The 20,995-nt window shown below is 35.7% G+C and overlaps 1 protein-coding gene across 1 annotated transcript; it reads right to left on the reverse strand.

The window, feature by feature from the left end:
- Window positions 1-539: 539 nt before the first annotated feature.
- CLDN16 (claudin 16) lies at window positions 540-20,278 on the reverse strand. The gene is given in 6 exon segments (XM_033089785.1): window positions 540-738; window positions 1,377-1,568; window positions 4,107-4,271; window positions 7,432-7,534; window positions 19,947-20,110; window positions 20,113-20,278. Coding segments are annotated over 6 exon segments (924 nt in total). The 3' UTR covers window positions 540-604.
- Between the last annotated feature and the right edge of the window lie 717 nt (window positions 20,279-20,995).

Genomic DNA, 20,995 nt, shown 5'->3' on the forward strand with positions numbered 1-20,995 from the left:
CTTTGACGTTTGGAGCATGGAGGGGGAATTTCTTATCTTTAACTTCCACCAATGGCTGACACATAAAGCTATTTTCTTTTTCTATTTTAACAGAATGAGAGCAGTAGCAGGCTCTGATATACTAACTCAAATTTGAAAGAACCATCTTCTTCAGAGTTATCAAATAACTCACTCAGCTGAGAATACAAAAAGTGAACCGAAAACCAGGGAAAGAACGAACAGCTTGTCAATCGTTTCAAAGATGAGAATCTCTGGCCTCTTTTGAGGGTTGCATTCTATTCTTAAAGTGTCATTTTATTTTAGTATCACAATGTCACAGTCTCTAACAGCAATATAGAAATCACAAACATTTTTATATCCTAGCAAGCTTGTCTTGAAATATAAGGAAAGTGTTTGTATGTGCATGTATGAGAGAGGGAGGGTACACAGAATGAGGAAGAACCTGAGAATAATGGAAGTGACAAACTTTTTGATTAAGGCGAGCAATTATTTTAGTTGAACATGAAGTTTAAATAACTGTATCTGGGTTAACCCACTATTTTATTAACCTGAACTTTGCAACTGATTGGTTAAATAACATAAACACAGACTGATATGCAGCACTTTAAACCCTTGTGTCGACAGCATACATTTTGGCAGTCTCCGTCCGAGGAGCTACATATGACTTGGCTATGGAAATAGCTGCATTTGAATAGTCCTTCCTCATAGAATAAGGATAGTTTCTTTCAGGTCCAACATCTGTTTGAGAGAGAGAATTGTGGAGATATAAAAAATAATTATGGCTGAGAAAACTTTGAGAAATAAAACAATGTCATTTTATATATTCTTCCCCAAAAGAAGCAAAGATATACATATTCTAAGAAGGAAATCATCTAAGAAGAACTCTGGATGAAAATCTAAAATTTTCATCCTGAAAGTTATTTTTGGATTTAAAATTCAGCCAAGTATCCTCGTTTTATTTTTCCTGATCAAGAGAGGAATTCCCTTAGCTTTTCAAGTGATAGCTTTATAATAGAAACCATGTTACACTCTTTCACAACAACTATTTGGCTTGCCTCTCAGACTACTTCTCTGTTTAATTCCAGATATAAATTTAATAGATTGAGTGAAGTAAGACATATAAGATTATGACACATCAAAATAATCATTATATATTTGGGTATTAGGCACACTTATAGATTTTATTTTCATCGACTGTAACACTAACTGGGTAATGAGGCTCAAGTATTGCAAATCAGTTGTCCTTGAACAACTGAAATTTTTAATGGTAGGGATCAAGTAAACAACATTACTTTGGACTGGTGAGATGTGTTGCCTTTGGGTTGGGAAGAATGATACTGGAGGTGAGGAAGGAGGCTATTTTACTTTGTTCTTACCTTTAAACAGGTATAAGCAGCATGTGAGGACAGCCCCAGCCAAAAAGCAACCCAGAGACCCAGCCATTCCAAGCCAACAGGACCAACCAAACTTATATTGGATGCCAAGAAATATATTGTGCAAAACCAGAGAAGAACGTTCCACATAAACATCAACGGCATACCACACAGAGCCAGTGATTCCTGGGGCACCTGAAAGAAAAGAAAGATATTTAAAAAAAAAAAAAAAAAATGATGCAGGCCTTTTACAAATTAACATACAAGGAGATCTGCCTGATACCCAAAATTGATGGCATTATTTAGAAGGATAATAACAACACTATGAATTCATGGACAACACAAATTTTGGTCACCTCTTTTATGTCTTCCTTTCGCCCTCTATCTTGTATTTCTCCCAAATTATATCTCAGTTTAAACATACATAGAAATGCAAAAATAAAATAGTGCAGTGCTCATTTGCTTGTGGAAACCTAAAATGGTCACTGTGGTTTTCTTTAATTTTCCTATCTTTCCAACGTTATTTTAGTGTTATAGAAAAACAAAATATATTAAAAACAAAAGAAAAAAGAGAAAGAACACAAAATCAAAGACAAACAATGCAAAGCATATGTTCATTCTATGTTGATTTTTTAAATTGACAGTATAAGTCTTTAAGAACCTTTTGTCACTCCCCTATACCACTCAGACCCACCAAGGAAGCTATGTCAGCTACATAATCAGTACCCATATGGAAACTAAGTTTTTACAGTCACTTATTAGTGTTTTAGGATTAAAAACAAATAACTGACGTAAAAATTGTCATTATTTTAAAATAAACTCTTATCTATCACCTCCACATCACATAAGAATGAAATAAGAAACTTTAATACTTTTAAATAAAACTCACTACTCATACAATAGTTTCTCCGACAATTGGCTTAAAATGATGCCACTAGGTCTCTCTTGTTTTAAAGGTATAAATTGCATGTCAGGGCCTCGATGCAAGAAAAGAAGATAGGGAGTTGAGAAATAAAAGGCCATGTGAAAAGGGCATTTCTGAAATTTGTAGTGTCTAAAAAAAGTTTTACATTTTTTTCTAGAAAGTTTGTGATTTCTATTTAAGCCACCATTTCATTGCATTCTTCTCCCAGTTGTTCAATGCAAGAAGTTTAAGAAGAACCAGATCACAAACATATAATCTTTAGATAACTGGGTATAAACTATCACCCTTTTCTATAATACTGTAACCCACAGGTTTAGAATGGAAATCCCTTTTTTTGAAATTTAGAAGCAGATTTCATATACCTATATCTATATCTATACCTATATCTATCTACATATATCATATTAATTTCAAATGATGGTTCCAAGACTTTGGCCATGTCTGACAATTTAATTTAGTCATTTATTCAAACATCCCTGCAAGAATTTTCTTTATTGACTTAGTTTTCTTTAAATTTAGCTCATTTTGTTGTTTTATGAATATGGACTATCTAGTGATATCTCAAAAAGTATTCTGGAACAAATTGTATAGCATTAAATGATGTTTAAATTTGTCAAGTAAAACACAATGTAACCTACAAAAGCTTTATTTTATCACTAAACTGGATATGAAAATGAATGCCTTAAAAAGAAAAAAAAATACTAAATTCTTGTGACTTATTATAACACAAACTGAGGATCATCAGGGCCTGGACTCGATGCATGTGTGTGGAAAAATCAGGGAAGCCTAGTTTTGAGGGTATGATGGGTTAGGCTCCCAATTATGAACTTGCTCTGTTCCCACTGGATCTTCATAATAGCAATTCAAAATAGATGTTGTTGCTGGACATTCAGCCTATTTTACAGACCAGGAAACAGAGATCGGTTAAGTAACTGACCTAGGTCACATAGTATCACACGTATATATCTCCAGGTAGAGTTAGCTCCAAAATCCTTATTCATTCACTAGCCTACCCTGCCTGGTCAGGTTTCCACTTAACATTTGCTTTGCTAACTTTTTGCTGCTACCATAAATGAAGATGATTCTCTCTGGCGGCCATTCCTAACAGTTTTCAGTCTTCCTGCCCTTTGATTTCTTCCACAGATGCTTCCTTCCAACTTGCATTAAGATGCAAAGAAGACATCATGTTGTAATAGAGGAATTCTACATTTTGAAGTTGATGACAGACCTGAGTAAAATACCAATTTTGCTGTTTCACTAATAAACAACATGTAAAGTGCTTTTCAACTTGTGGTTCATTAGTCATGCTTGATTTATTAGTCTTCAGAACTCCATTTATTCAGGCTACTTAAGAGGAGATAATAACATGATCTGTTTATTGTGTCATTTTTGATCAAATGGGTGGGCACATGAGAAAAGTCTAACATAGACCTTGGCACAATTTAGTTCATTGCTAAAAAGAATTGGCGGGAGTGGGTACAGGTAAGGAGGTGGTGGCTCAGGGCTTAACTGAGGATTTAACTTCAGGAATAATCTCAAAAGAAATTACATTTTTAAATTAAAGCATTATACAGCTGCTTTAGATGGTTAAAAATTAGTTTGAGGACGGCAGCACATCTTGATCTGCTTGTTAACAAAAAGAGATTATCTGATTCCAAAACAAAGGAATGTAGGACTGATGCATGTGTGCTTTATTCCTTCAGTCCAGAAAAGCAAGTCGCGTATGATCCTGAAATGAACTGCTTCAGAACAGCACTCTTCTCCTTCACCTCAAATCTCTACCTCTATCACCAAGTCCAGACCAATACCTGCGATTAGTAATGTGGTTCCGGCAACAAAACAGAGGCGGACTTTGATGTACGGCTCATCTGGGAGGAATTTCACGCAGTCAAGACCAAGGAGCAGGGTGATAAATCCAAACCCAGCTAGAATATCTGCAGTAATCATCAACGCTCGGGTTACCACCAGCTTCACTGGAAGATCAGGACATGTGGTTACAGCATAGTCAGATGACGAAAATAGGTTAATTCACAGAAGTACATAAAAAAATATAAATAAAAATAAAATCGCTCACAGTAACACAGGCAATTGAAAGAATCATGCATTTAACTTTGCATGAACTTGAAAATGAGTACACTTAAATTTTTCATAAAACACAAAAATATTATGAGACTCTTGACATTAGTTGCTTAAGCATTGATTATTACTTAGTCTTACTGGCTTCCTAGCAAAATGCATGGCATATAGTGATGACTAAATAAATATTTCTCTTTTGCATTTTGTTCTGGAATGAGGACCGTTCACAAGTATTACAGCTGAACAGTGAATTGAAGTACATAGAGTATCTCTTCTAAGGAAGTTACCCAATAAATATTCAATAAATAATCATTGTATTTGTTTGACGTTTTATTGAAAAAATATTTTAAATAATTTGTTAAAATTTGGTATAGAGGAACAAAGTAAAATACTTTAGGATGTCTCTTGCCAATTTAGGCTGGTGGGAGCCATCAGTAGAACTTCAAGAGGAGAAGCTTCTGTCATTAAGCAGAAGACTATTTCTGGAAGGCAGATCATATTTTCTTTCACCCCTTCAAGCCATGACCAAAGGAGGCTTAATTAATTCTGAAGTCAGAACTACTAGTATTTTAGCTAACAGAGAGGAGTAATAAAATATATTCCTTTAAAGATACAGGAATTATGTTTTATATTCATAGTGATTTGGGTTTCCTTGCATTGTAAGTAATTTTCCTCAATGGTAAAGTAACTTTAGGGACTATTAAGTAATAGGTTGCTTGCAAAAATGTGGCCAATTATTCTTATTTAAAATAAAAAAAATATTTTTTGATCCATGTAAGAGAATATCAAGGCATAAAATCAGCTTTATGTTATTACCAGGTAAGTATACTATATATAATCATTGTCATTAATATATGAGCATCCATTTGTTTCTAGAATCGAATTTTTCAGTTCTCCAAATTTAGCATTCTTTAAAATAATTTATGCTCAAGTTTCAAATTTAGGCCGAGCCTAAGGCTGATTTTTCTCAAAACTGAGGAAAGAAAAAATGTGTAACTTATTAGGTAATTGTCAGTTTTTATATTTCAACAGATACTCTTGATTCTCAAATGGTATATATGAGTGGGCCTCCTGCTCAGCATCCCTAGCCAAGGGGTCCCACGTTTTGGAGTGCCCCCCTGAAATTTAAGTCCCTTTTCGGAACCTGGGACCACCAAGGGACAAGAATGCCATCTAAATGAGGTGTCCTGAAATCCTTGAGGGTCCTTGAATTCCCCTTTTCAACCCTCGAGGCCACACAGTGTTATTCAGATGCCACGCAGAACTGCAGCGCTCACACCGAGGGGTCGGACAGGGGCCCGTGGCTAGCCCACTTCCAAGAGGGCAGCTCTACAACAGGTGGCTAATGCTGGCTAGCCAGAAATTTCTTTTTGAGTATTGGGTGAGATTTGGCTGCCAGAGTAACATTAAATACTCTAATGTGGGGAAAGGAGGCTCAAATTAACTATATACCAATAGGAGCCCTGAAAAAAGGTATTTATCTGGGTCTGTATATCCTAGGTTTAAAGAGCAATGGGAAAGATTATGAAATTTTGAATGTGAAAAGATATCAAAGACTAAAATAAAATTCTACTTTCTTATAGGTAACATTGTAATTTAGAAGTTAGAGTTATAGCGTTATATTATTTTCTTTGAATACATTTTAATCTCTGTTGTGCTTAAGTATATGATAGAATTTTTAAAAGATCTTTTAGGTATTATTTGAAACTAACAGGTAAGAATATATCAAAATAAAAATATGAGATAGTATAAGCAAAAGACAAAAAAGGAACATTAAAATATAAACAACAGTTTTCTCTGTACAGTAGGCTTATGAGTGATTTTATTTTCTTGCATAAATGTACACAACCATATTGAAAAGGTTGAAAGATTTCATCTTTCTTTTTTCTTCTCAGCTCTAACCATCTGATGGCATTTCTGTAATAGCCTAGAGTCCACACAAATTTCCATTCTTATTGACCAAATCATGCTTCTTTGTAGGTAAAACTAGGTTAGCACAAGGAAGAAAAAAAGACAAAGAATTAAGAGGTCTTTTTAAACAAATAAACTAAAGGCCTTATGAATTATGTTAAAAATGTTTCAGGCACTCAAATCCTAAATGACAGAGGAAGATATTTTATAGCACTTCTCCTTTTAAGTGCTTTTCCCTGGATGAAACAACTGTGCAGGGGAAAAGTCACATTCCAAGGTTTATTCCTCATTTATATTAAGTAAAGAAATTGCCATGTGGTACCATCACCTGTCAATCACTTTGAAAGAGACTAAAACCAATTTGCTTTAATAACCGGACCAGTATTTCTTGGCATTCAATACTCTAAAGTAAATAATTGGTAAGGAGAAGAATTCAAAGAATCAACAATAACATGTTTTAATCTATTAAATCTCTTTATTCCTAGAAACTTGGACCTTGGTAACACTTAATTATAATTTAAAGCTAAGGATACGGAAGGCGAAGGAGCTGGTTTAACTATTCCCACTAATAATGTGTCACATATATGGATTTTTTCATTCCCTGATCCCAGAGTCGGTGTATCTCTCTTTGCCTACCTATCAACTCCCTATCTGTTTTTCTGCCTCTTTCTGTCTCTGTCCCTTTATCTCCACCTCTCTCTTTCTTAGCAAAGCTTCCATTGAAATACTGTAAACTTCCTATTTGAACTAAGTCATTGCTAAAAGATATCTCTGAAATGTTTTTCATCTAACTTGTCAATTCTAATCATCAAAATCACAACATCCTGAAGAACTTATTTCAATTTTAAAAGTGTTTAGTATAAGCCTAGTGTGTATCGGGCACTATGCCAGGTCTTTGGAGAAAAGCAGAGATGAATAAGATAAGCATTTTTACACTAAAGAATTTATAAATACATGGGAAAAGATAAAATACGCTAAAATGTTTCATTTCACATTTCAGAAATAAACAAAATTTCTAATCAAAACATTTAAAACTGGACAGACCCTTAATATAGTACTGTAGAAAACAAAACCATACAATGGAAACCTGAGTTCAATTTCCTTTGGTATTCCCTCCCTGCAAGGGGATGTCGAAGGCATACGTACAAGGGTGTTCAGCAAGTATAGAATCGTACTCGTCACAGGTGCGAATTCCATCAAAAGCATTTGTGACACACTCCCACCAGAGGCCCCGGCATTTTGTGCTCACCTAGATGTTGGAGAAGACACTGTGTGAAATGACTCACGCAGACACACTTCAGTTCCCCATGATCAAAGGAAGAACGTGGCTCTTGAGAGTTTGATAGCAAAGTACAGTGGTTACAAGCGTGATCAGAATTTCATTTACAGCAAACACAATGCATTTTAGAGTATTTTCCCTTAAGCATTAATAATTAAAGGCTTTCCCCACCGGGAAATGAACTCACTTCCGGAATGGAGGTGAGGCGGGGGAAAAGTCATGCCTAAGATGGATAAAATCAGAATTCTATACATGCAAATGCCTACAACTGGTTCCATCATGGCGTCATGGTTTAACATTCTCTTCACTTCTCTGTGCTGACATTTACTCATCTCCCCCAAATCAATATAATAATAGGTGATAACAGTTGACATCTTTAGTCTATTGAGAATGTACATTAATTTTTCTTCACTGTTGAAGAACACTGGGTTCTATGAAGAAAAGTGTCATTATATATGAGGTTCATGAACTTAAACAATTGCCACAGAAAGCTATACATAAAACACGAATAAGTGAAATATAAAGACCGCATGGCTTCTTCCTCCCTGCTCTTCTGACAGACTACAAATGCTTAAGCTATGATATGGATGTAAACAAACTGAGTATTAGTTTCATACGCTCTGACAGCTATAAACCACTTTTACTTAGAAACGTTGTACAGATGATTCTGTGTCCACTTAGAGCTAAAAGCTAACCGTGCCCTGAGCCTTCCCATACTTTATCTATAAACTGTAAGTCACAAGAGATTTCTTAGAATTGTAAACATGCCAACATTACATAGTTTCCAGTATTCTTAACAGTGCTCATGCATATGAAAACAGCTAATATGATTGTTTCTTCTGGCTCAATTACAGATTCACATTACCTTGGAAACCTGGAAATAGCTTAGTAAGATCTAATCAAGAACTATCTTGGAAAATGAAAACTTAAATTGTTTCTTAAAGACAGAGTAAACAACAGAGCAGAGTGGGAAGAGAAATGCAAAGGCATGGGGATTATAACTGATGTAGAGAAGAAAGGAAGGAATATAAAACACTTCGGTTTGTAAAAGAAAATCCTATCAGGGACTATTTGCTCTGAGATCCTCTCTGCCCCACATTCTGCTTGGAGGTGTGTTGTGTGACAAATAAAGCCCTACTGCTCACTACTCCATCACAACTTTGAATGTAGTAGTTCTATTATCACTATCTATGTAAAATACTTATAACTGGTAGCAATGAATAATTCTATATTGAGTCTATACTATGAAGCAGTTACCGCTTAAGGTATTATTTCATTTATTCATTCAAGGACCCTGTGAGATATTATTATCATTGTCTATTTCACAAATAAGGAAAATGAGATACAGGAAAGTTATTAACCCCAAGAAAGCATTGTTAATAAATGAAGGAGATAGGACTCAAACACAGCAGTCTTTGTCTATGCCCTTAAGCATTGCAACATACTTCACACCCATTTTTAAAAATTTTAAGTCCATTTTGGGCTAAAGTACTCTAGCAGTAGAAATTAAAACATAGCTTTGGATGAAGTCAAAAGTCCTAATTTTATTCTTATCCTACAGCCATAATTCTACAAAACCTCACTTTGGCTTGCTCTTCCTAAGTTTAAATCTGGAAGTGATGTTCTGAAATTTATCAAGTATTTATCTCAGGAAACTGAGGAATCAGAGACCAAAAAAGTAATGAAGAAAATCCACCTTGTGAAATTTCTAAAGAATATGAATATGTAAAGTTATGTAGGGATAAAACATAAGCTATAGTTGAAAACATATAGACTTGAAATATGAATTAACACTGTTATTACTGTATTGTATCGTGGGCAAGATCTTACCTTTTTTGAGCTTCAGTCTTTTTATCTGTATAAAGGAGATAATGCTAGAGTGGTTATCAATTAAAAATTATAAACATACACAATATAAATGATATGCTCAACAAACGATAGTGTAACTACTTAAACATCATAATACCCTGGGTAGTGACTGTGTTCAGCTTTACTAACCATAACGACAGTGGAGAAAGGTAGATGTAATAGGCTGAATAGTGGTCCTCAAAAAGATATGTCCATGTCCTAATCCCCAGAACCTGTGAATGAGACCTTATTTGGAAAAAAGGATTTACATATATAATTAAGTTAAGGATCTTGCGATACCAAGATCATCTCTGATTACCAGGGTGGGCTCTAAATCTAATGACAAGCGTCCTTATAGGAGACAGAGGAGAGACACAGACAGAAGAGAAGACGGCAATATGAGCATGGAGGCAGAGATTGGAGTGATATGGCCACAAGTCAAGTAATGCCCACAGCCGCCAGCAGACAGAAGAGGTGAGGAACAGATTCTCAGCTAGAGCCCTCAAAGGTAGTACAATCCTGCCAACACCTTGATTTCAAACTTCTGGACTCCAGAACTGCGAGATAATAAATTTTCCTAGTGTTAATGTGAGTGAAAAAGGAGCTCTATAATAACTCTGACAAGTCCGGTGACAAAAACTAACCTCACAGGGTGAAGTGATCATAAATTCCTAACTGGAAAGGTCATGGTAGGTAGTCACGCCCCAGGTATAACTTCTTTAGTGAAAGGTTTATCTTTGCCTTAAGCAAGTCCTGTCCATTGTTTCTGTGCCTCTACATTAACATACACCTTTGAAATGCCTCTTTTTCAGACCCCTCAGAAGCCAGAAGTGTAACCACCCTCAAGAGATCATATAATCTTGTTAGGTATCCTGTAATCTAATCCCTGCCTTGCTTTCTCTCACCTATGTAATCTTCCTCACATTCCCTCCTTAATTGCAAATGTCCAAAAGAAATTGCAAAATTGTCATTCTCCAGAACACTTGAGATCTTGCTTCTCAACAAAGTTGTCAGTTTGGCTCAAATAAGCTCCTATAAAAATTCTCTGGGGAAAAAAAATTCTCTGCAGGTTTGGACATTCTTACATTGACATTAAGCCACCAAATTTATGGTAATTTGTTATGGCAGCCCTAGGAAAAGAATATAGTAAAGGCAATTTGTACAGAACCATTATACTATAACAGAAATATGGTATAAATAAACATAACAAAAAAGAGACTTTCTCATAGCCAATTGCCAGTCTCTCACTTATAAGAAACACACTGGATCCAGTTTATTCCAACTTGAGCTAGGTACGTGGATTTGAAGTTACTGCTCCATAATCAAACAGTGACTATCCATAATTTTCTTCTAATGCAGCCACGAAAACAAACCAACAAACCCAATATGGCCATTCTTGTTATATATGAGATTATTTAGGAAGTAGCCTGAGATATATGAGAATACTTATTTGACATAAAGAGCATTTCTTTCTTGCCATCATAATCCAGTAGTGGTGTCATTTTCCAGGCTATTGATCATTTACCTGCAATGACCATATTTAGAAAAGCAATGAGCTCATTAGAGGAAACAAGGAATCCAATTTCATTAGATATTAATGCTCAGGGGCACACTGTTAGATTGCTTGGTATTCACACTCAGTTAAGGTATGTGAGAATAGTGGCTGTAATTAACTAAACTTCTGTGTTAATGTAGCACTTACTGGAGACACCCTTAAAGGTGCCTTTGTGCACAAAAGACAAGGTTAAAAGATTTTATGTTGTCATATTTAAGAAAGCCCTCCTTATTTATAATAGATAGTCTTCACGTAATTATCTCGGTGTTGTACAATGGTTTATTAAGAACTTTTTAAAAAGCAAGCAGATCGAAGTTCTTATAAGTTTAAGACAGATTCTTAAAAAGCAGACCGATGGTTAAAATATTATGGTTAACCTTTCTTAAAGGGCAAAAATGCAAAATGTTCACTTATAATTTTTAATTCACAGGGTTGTCTACAATAGATTATTCCAAAATTAAACTTTCATCTTTTAACATGTGATTTACATATTAATAAATAATATAGAACACCATACTAGAGGAAATTTCATATTATTTCAATGAATATCTGTGGATCCTGGAGTGAGGAGGTGATAGTCTCCTAAATGGAGAGAAGTCAGTATGACAATAAAAGTACAAGTTACAAATATGAGGCCAACAGAAATCTCTTAATATCAATTAGTTGCCAACAGTAAAACATAGAGATTTTACAGAACAGTCCATATTTTTGGCTTCCCTTGGAAACTTGATCAGTCTGGCCACCTGGACTTCCTGGCCCCACTTAGCAACAATTACCAAGAGCTGAGTAGTTACTCCCATTAGGTGGGATTTGTGTTTACATGTTCCTCACTATTCCTGTGCAGTCTGCCTTTCTCATGCGTGTTGACTTCCTGGTTCCACAGGCATTTGAGTTTTCCCATCCTGGTATATAATAATGAGAATAAGTCACTATTGCTTTCAACTTGTCAAATTTCTACCTATTATTCAAATCCCACTTCCAGTATATTCCTTCATTCATGAGATTCACCCAGTCTCTCACTAACTGTTTATATTTCTGTAGCATTTACAATATTGAATTATCTTTTTATATGTGCATTTATGTACATCTGTCTTCTAAGCTTGTCTGTTGTCATCTTTCATACCATATTCATTGAATGGCTATCATGCATCAGTCAACAGACTAACTAAATGCTGGGGATACAGCAATGATGAAAACAAGTATGGCACCTTGCTTCAAGGAGCTTACAGACCCTCCTTCTTGGTACACAATAATGCTCAATAGATGTTTACTGAGAGGAAAAAAATCTGTCAATTTATTTAATCCATACACATTAAGCCCCATTTGAACTTTGACATAGATAATGGTTACTGACACACGGTATGCACTGATGCGTAATATGTGTTTTCAACTTGACTGAATAGACTAGAACAGCTGAATTTAAGAGTCAAATAACTATTATTTAAACTAGAGAATTTGTAACCGATTTGGTGTGAGCCTAGACCCTGTCTATTCAACTGGCTCTGGAAAGTATTTACTACAGTGCTCAGGATGAGCAGGGTACCACTCAGAAAAAGCTTTAAGAAAACATATTGAGGATGACTCTTCCCAGTTAAGTTTATAAATTATTTCTTCAATCCTGATATTTATTATTCTGACCTCTTTATCACTTTCCCATTAAGGCTTCTCTATGCTAGTCTTTGCCAATTTCTCTTTTCTTACTTTGGAAATACTTGCAAGCAGCAACATACAATTTTGCTTGCCTTGTCTGGTTTACTGTAGTTTTAGGTGTGTTTGTCTTGCTTCTGCATATTTCATATATATGTTTTGAGAATTAGAGAAACTTAAAAACACTTTAATTGGCATTTATTTCTCCTTCAGTTACACAGGAGAGAAATACACACACACACACACACACACACACACACACACACACACACACAAGGCCAGACAATTAAGTTTGCAAACTCATCCTAGAAAAAGTGCTACATCCCTCATTGCTGAATATCACTATGGTCACCTTCGAAGTTCTCCCCTTGGGAAGCTATACACAGATGCCAGCATTTCAAAGCAATTTTGGAACTCTTGTTTTTCCTGGAATGGCCATCAGAACTGTCGTCGTATTACCCTGGATGTCCTGAATGTCATTAAAATGCCTTCCTTTCAGTATTTCCTTTATTTTTGGGTAAACAAAGAAGTCATTGCGGGCCAGATCAGGTGAGTAGGGAAGGTGTTCCAATACAGTTATTTGTTTACTGGCTAAAATCTCCTTCACAAATAGTGCTGTGGGAGCTGGTGCATTGTCATGATGCAAGAGCCATGAATTGTTGGTGAAAAGCTCAGTTTGTGTAACTTTTTCCCACAGCCTTTTCAGCCCTTGCAAATAATAAACTTGGTTACCTGTTTGTCCAGTTGGTACAAATTCATAATACATTATCCCTCTGATATCAGAAAAAGGGTAGCAACTAGTTCACAAACTTAATTGTCACATCTTATAAATTATACCCAGTAGGCTCAGTAAATATTTATTGTTGGTTAACTACTATCAAACATATTTTTTCAATATGCATTAGGTTATAAATGCATATGCACTTTAATTTGTGTGTGAATATAATATGCATAGGTAGGAGAATGCATAAACCAAAAGAAAAATTAAATGTCATGTAGATATATTTTAAAAACCACCTTGCAAACCCAAATTATAGGAAATTATGGTTTTCATACCACTTTACCATTCTTGTGCTAATAATATACTTTAACACTAAAGATTCATCTTCCCTGTTTCCAGTATTTACTTATATTTATTAAAATGAAAAAGTTTAATAATACTAAATAATACATTTTACTATACTATACTAAAACTTGAAACATTTTCAATTTTAACATGAAATACATTTGATTTTTTTTAATACTAGGATTCAGAACTTCTGATTTTAATATTTTATTTAAGCTTTTTTTTCCTATCCCAGCATCTAAATGAACTCAAGACAGGCATTTTTTAAGGATGAGGAAGAAAGATTAAAATAAACAGATGCCACCTTTCCTTTGTACTCCATTTAGGTACCATGAGTTAATTTACTAAAATATATTTGGTTTAGCTCTGCCTCCTTATTTATGGAGCACTGGATAAAAGTATAAATGGCAAAAATATGATAATACAAACTTAGTATGTAAAATATAATTTTTGTGTTCTTCACAGTTATATTACCTAATTTATTAGGTTGGTGTAAAAGCAATTGCTGTTTTTGCAATTATTTTTAACCTTTTAAACCACAATTATTTTTGCACCATTCTAATACATATATGACCTATCTAAATATTTGTTTTAACACTTATTGTTTAATTCATTTAAGTCACACATTTAATCATTTTAGAATGCTTATGAAAGGATCGTATCACAACTTTGCAATGATTACTTCCCAGTGACAGATCACAATTTATGTTGAGTGAATAATAATAAAATATTAATTTTCTTTTTTCTCTCTTCTTCATTTCTTTCTCTCTGAAACACTGGGCAGAAAAGCTATATCCTCAAGACCAGAATTCACACTTCACCAACTTTGTTATACATCCCGGGGATTAGATCTTTATTCCTATCTTATTAAAAAGAGAAACTAAATCTATATCTTGAGAGAATTGAAATTGTAGCAAAATAAAAGATCTTGCCTAAAAAATAATGATGGTCTCTCTATAGAGATACTCCTAATTTAGGGATCAACGTGAGATTTCTGAAGATCACTTCACATTACATTTCATTCACAATCATTTTATTCATCCTTTTAATAAATATAGCAAGTATCTTAATAGGCACCCAATCAATTTGTGTTAAAAACACATTATGAGTTCCTGTTATTTGGAAGTTCATGCTAGGTTCTGTACAAGATTATGAAATGAATAAGAGAAGTTTTGTAGCCTCAGATGTTCACTGAAGGAGTTTGAAATCAGTTGGAAAGTAAAACTAGTATATAAAAAATCAGAGTACATGCTAGATAAAATTATTTTAATATTTACTTTATGTCTGAGAGAATTGTAGTATAATTAATGCACATAGAAATCCCAAGGGAGAATCTGGTTATGGGGATCAAATTAATCCAAATGTGGGAAGTTTTCATTTGAGGTAATAAAAATTTAATCATAACAGTACTTGGTGTATTGCAGGTTCTGAGTCAATAATTAACAAAAGATTAACTGAAAACGGAATAATCTTGTGAAAACATTTATTTCCTTGTGATAATTGAGAGACCAGTAATTTTGTGAAGAAACTAATTTTTTATTTCAGTGCGGATAATGATTACACATCTTATAAAATAGGTAATGTACTAATAATGTTATTAATTCATAAATTTTCTTTTAAAAATGTATTTAATAGGTAACTTATGCTATTTTGTCTCTATTGTCTGCCTTATTTCCCTGGTTAGACGAAAAGGAAACAGTCACAAATACAAAAATGGGCAAACCACAGCTCGGAGCAGTAAACAAAATTTCTCCAAGAGAATCAATAGCAGAAATAGAAATAGAACTTAAATCTCATATCTCTTCCTTCAGTGAACATTACGCAAAATGTCATTTCCTCTTCCAGAACAAAAACAAAACAATAAACTGCAAATAGACAATAATATATCTAACATTTATTGACTGATTTGTATTTGCTTGGTACTGTGCTAAATGCTTTAGATACACAAGTTCATTTAATCCTCACAAGACACTTATAATGTGCATATTTTATGTACAGAAGAAGAAATGTGGTTTACAGCAGTTTGGACACCTGTCTAAATGTTCACAGCTACTACCTGGCAAGGTGGGATTTACTCTCAAGTCCTTCTAACATCAAGTGCAACCTGTAAGTCCCTCCATTATAAATCATTGTATTACTGACCCCCTTGAGGTGCGGCATAAAAATCTAAGTGAGAAAAAATAATGAGATGGTTCAGGGACATTGATGCTTGATGACTTCTGTATAGAGACTAATTTTCCTCCACTTACCCTCTAGGTGAGTCACTCCACCAGTCCTCCAATTGCCCCAAAACAGTAAAGGATTTTAATCTTGACTTCTCTCTCTTCATCAGCCTTCTTTTCCTACATGCAATCAATTACCAGTCCTATCAATTTGAATCCTTAGAGTTTCCCATATTTTCACATATCTCCTTATGCTTGCTACCACCCCAGCACAGACCACCATTATTTCCCTCCTGTTCTATGGCAAAAGTCTCCTCACTGGTCTCCCGATACTTCATTTCACCCCTTCTAAACACTTTCCACAAATAACCAGAATGACTGATCTTTCTAAAACACATGTATATGTTTGTTTACAATGAAACATGCTTGTCTATGGTGTACCATCTGTATTTTACATGATACACAAAGTCCTTGAGACCCAGTCTTATATTCTCTTCCCTACACTGAAAACTCTTACTATGTTGAAATATACACAAAGCCACAAATGTAAAGTGCTCTTATACTTGGATCTCTGCCTATAACATTTCCTGTGCTTGTGATACTCTCTTCTTCTCCTTCCTCACCCATCTGTCCTTCAAGTCCTTCATTTAGATATTTCTTCTTCTAGGTAGACTTCACTTAGTATCCAAGATTGAGTGAGCTGGACACTCAGAGTTATTTGTTATCATAGCACGTGCATATCACACTGTAACTACCAGTTTACCTTCTTCCACGATATGTTGAGAGCAACATAAGGAAAATTTAGGTCTCATCCTCCTTCATAATCCTGTACCCACCATAATACCACGTAGGCAGCAAGTGCCAAAGAATATTTGTGAAATGAAGAGAGAGAGAGAGAGAGAGAGAGAGAGAGAGAGAGAGAGAGAGAGAGAGAGAAAGCAATGAAGGAGAAAGTGAGGGAGAAAAAGGAGAATAAAGGACGAACATAAGTGACAGAAAAGGGAGGATAGGAGAGAGGAGGAAGAAGAAAGGGGGAAGAAGAAGAAAAAGGAGGGATGGAGAGAAACAGGGAGGGAGAGGAAGGAAGGCGGAAAGGAGAAAAAAATAAGAAAGGAGAGTGAGTGGGAGAAAGGAAAAAAGAGCTTGTGAAATTGCAGAAAAAATGGAGAACATTCACTCAAGATTCCAGTGGAAATTTTTTGGGAGGCTCTAGATGCCATCAGTCCTTCAGTGACTGGCTATTTCTCTGGGATTGCAGACGTCATCATAGTCAAAGAGTCCTGATGTTAAAAAATGTAAAAACTAAAAAGGACCTTAAAACAACTGAGTTCAACTTCATCTTCTAATTGAGTCAAGGACAACAGATGTGGCTTGCTCAATAGTAGACAATTAAGAGGCAAACACCGACTGGAATAATTTCACAATCCAAGTTGTCTTCACCACATCTGTCTTCCCAGAGACACAAATGAATCAATAATGACAGGAGCAGGGTATTAGCTTCAGGCTCTTGGTGTCTGATTTAGGGCTCTGCACACTGCAATTCTGTGTACTATTTCTTTTTCCTAATGCTTTTACTTAATGCAAAGAACTTCACACTTCAAGGCAGGTATAAGTAAGGCAAAATAATATTTTGTAGGATTTGAGTATTCACTAGTAAGACAAGAGTATTTGAGCTCTTTCTGCCTAATACCCCTTGTTAACTCACCTTAATCTCTAACAAGCCATGAGCTTTTCCTCATGCTCCACTTCATCATGTGTCGCCTTGTCTAGAAGGCCCCTGCCGCCATTTTTATCTTTTGAAATCCTTTACATCTTTTCGAGGCTTTGCTCTAATGTCTTTTTCTCTCTGAGACTTGCTTCATTGTCCCTTGCAAGAAATAATCGTTCTATCTTCTCCGCTCCAATGGAAATTTCTTCACTTATTTCTCAGATATGAATTGGCCTATGCCTTTTATTAGTTTCATGTGCATATTTTTTTTCCTCATTAAATGTAACTCCTGGAAGGCTGGACTCATTCTTGCTTTATCTTTATCTCACCTAGTGGGAACTAGCATAGTACCTTTAATATGACATATGTTTCATGTTTGTTATGTTGACCTGAACTATAGAATGCATTTTCCAACTCTGATGCCTGCATCATCCTAAAAAAGGCTAGAAATTCATAATATTCCTCTTTTTTTTTTTTAATTTTCCATGGGTATGCTGTGTTCAACAGGTGTTTAAAGTGAGCTATTAGTATGGACCAAAGGTAATACATAAATGAGGAAGGAAGCAGGGAGAGAAAAAAGTATAAGTGAGCCAGTGAGTATCAAAATCTTCAAATTTATGGATAGTAGCATGATTCATATGCTGGACAATTGAAGGAGCAATTATTAAGAGAAATTTATGTCCCTTTAAAAATATTGCCAAATAAAGTGATTGTTGTAAGAGAAGGGGCCTCATTTGTTACAGGGTTCTTTTAATGCGGAGGCATCTTGGAGAATATTTGTAGCAATATATTTCAAGTATGGAAAACAAAGAAGAAGCTAAGAAACCCTAACTTTTGCCCAAGGTTAGTAAGGATTTACTCGAGGTGAATAACCTGGCCTGCTCATTCCATTCATTTTAACTAGAAGTGTTCTTGTACAGGGCAGGTGGCAAATTGGTTGGATGTAGAGAAATGAAGCAAGAGGTACTTTAAATGCCAGGACTCCCAATCTCTCTCAGCAAGGTTTGACCTTTTCTGAACCTCCATTTCTCATCAAGTGAAGTTAGCAGTTCCATTAGCTTAAGCAGAAAGATTTTCAAATTATTTTAGAAAATATTTTAGCAGTGCTTTTTAGATGAAATTTTTTATTTTTTTAAAAACATAATTTTAAGTCTGCTCAAGTCTAACATTTTTCTGTATTAATCACCTACTACTGACAGCCCAGATTCTAGCAAGCTAATGGCCGTAGACATTTTTATCTGCCCTTTTCCCTGAGCATTGTTCAAAGGGCATTTTTTTCATCCACCACTTATATGCATGGCCAGATAAAATGCATCACTGGACTCACATATAGCAAACATCCTTTACAGTAGTTCAATTCTATCACAATTTTCAGAAACATAATTTCCGAGCACTAAAGAAGTATTTATAACTCCAATGATTTTGAAATGTCATGTCAAGAAGTCAGAGGAAAATTAAAAGCAAGAAAAATAATGGCAGAATTAATACATAGCAAAAAAGAAAGATTATTACTTTCCATTTCTAACTCCAACTTGAGAGTTGATAAGTAAAATTATGAGAAAAAATACATAAACTTGCTCTTGGGTATCTTTTTTAAACTTCATAGAGTTGACATTATAGCATTTGTTAGAGTAAATTGTTCCCTTCAGAATGTACATAAGAGAGCATATTGGGTTGTTATATACTCTTTATTTGAGTTCCTGATATATTGCTTCTTTTTCTTACCTATGCTTTCTGAAACCTTACTGATGAATAATAGCTGATTTTGATTTTTACTCAGTTCCATCTCTCTCAGATTCGTATAACCACAGGCAATGCTTTAAGCTCCAGAATTACTTCTTTCTGAGCTTCTCCAGTATGAAAAATAAAATCCTCAAATGTGAACCACTCACTCATTCATGCATAACAGTTGGTTCCCAAGAGTAATTCATTTTTAAGAGAGGGTTTCTTAAATCCATATCTGTTCCCTGCACTTTGGGACTCACTGGAAAGTCTTATTTTCCCTCAGACATGTTTGTCTTGCTTGGAAACTCCTCAAAACAACATTTTCCTATTGCATGCTAATTCAGTAGGTATATGCAGTGATGGAAGAGGTGAATTTCCGGAGGCCTCAGTGACAGGGATTATGTCATTACCCTTGTGGGAATTTATCATTATGAAAAAAAGGGAATATGCAGTTATCTCATCTGTAAAATGGCATAACAATACCTCCCTCAGAGATTAGCTGGGAGGATGACACGAGCTAATAATGTGAAGACTCGGTAAGCAGTAAGGAAAGACTAGGCCAGTCCACATGGGTTAATATTATCATCGGCCCCGGGAACACAGTGAGGCAGTGGGGCTCAGGGAAAATTTGGAAGGGCTTGGTTGAGGAAAAGAAGTTGCTGGCGTCTTACCTCCAGGGAATCATCAGCATTCACCATCCAACAGTCTGTCCAGGTGGCCACAACCAAGAACCCAGTAGAGAAAAAGGCAAAGAAGCAAGCGATGTACTGAAGAAGCTCCCTCATCTTGGCGAGCAGCCCGTCTGGAAGGGATGCATGGGCAGCTGCAGCCCTGGGCCGCTCAGGGAGCTGGACGTTGTAGTCTCCTGTGCCTCTGAGACCTGAGGATGTGAAAATACCGGCCTTTTCCTTCTCCTCACACCCCACTGCAGGCGTCTTGAGTTACGGTAAGAGTAATACAAACAGGCTGGAACCCACAGAAGGAGAGGGGTCCTGGAGGTCATTATCCAAAGCAACCAGCCTCCAATCAGAAGCCGGGTCAGCGAAAGGACTGGGTATGTTTTGGGTGGGGAAGAAAAGGAGCCCTGGTTACGTGTTCTGCCCAGACTGTGGGCTAATGTGAGATGATGGTCCCCGAGGCACGTGCCAGCATCAAGATGGAGAGAAGGAAGAAGGGTCATACCCCATGCTGACGCCTGTAAACTGATCTTTCTCAGGCCCTCCAGGGAAAGTGAGCTATTCTCCCCCCCCTCCGTAAGGAGGCTACACGGTTGACTGCTATTTTATTATTAGGACTATTTTAATATTCGCTGACTACCTTAGACAGACAGGCCACTGGGGAAACTATGCTAAACAAGTGCTTGCTCAAGGGAGTTTGCATTCCAAAGTGTTAGGCAGAACAGCCCCATGAAGGATTTTGAGTACCTGGGCCCCAGGTGAGCTGCGGCTCCTAACCAGTTGGCATCATAGAGTGGGTAGAAATCCTTGCTCTGAAGCTTATAGACTGAGGGCACTTGGGCTGCAGTTTCTGTAAAATGGGGGTGTCAGGACCTTCTTCATAGATGTTTGGGAAAATTCAATGATATTGAGCCTGTAAATCATTTAGAATGGTTTCTGACACAAAAACAAAAACAAAACAAAACAAACAAACAAAAAAATTGAGCAAGAATTCTCCAGATATGATTATTTTTCTACCAGGGACCAATGTTTTAAAATGTGTC

The sequence above is a fragment of the Rhinolophus ferrumequinum genome, chromosome 2 (genome assembly GCF_004115265.2).
Source record: "Rhinolophus ferrumequinum isolate MPI-CBG mRhiFer1 chromosome 2, mRhiFer1_v1.p, whole genome shotgun sequence".
In the NCBI taxonomy this organism is placed as follows: Eukaryota; Metazoa; Chordata; class Mammalia; order Chiroptera; family Rhinolophidae; genus Rhinolophus; species Rhinolophus ferrumequinum.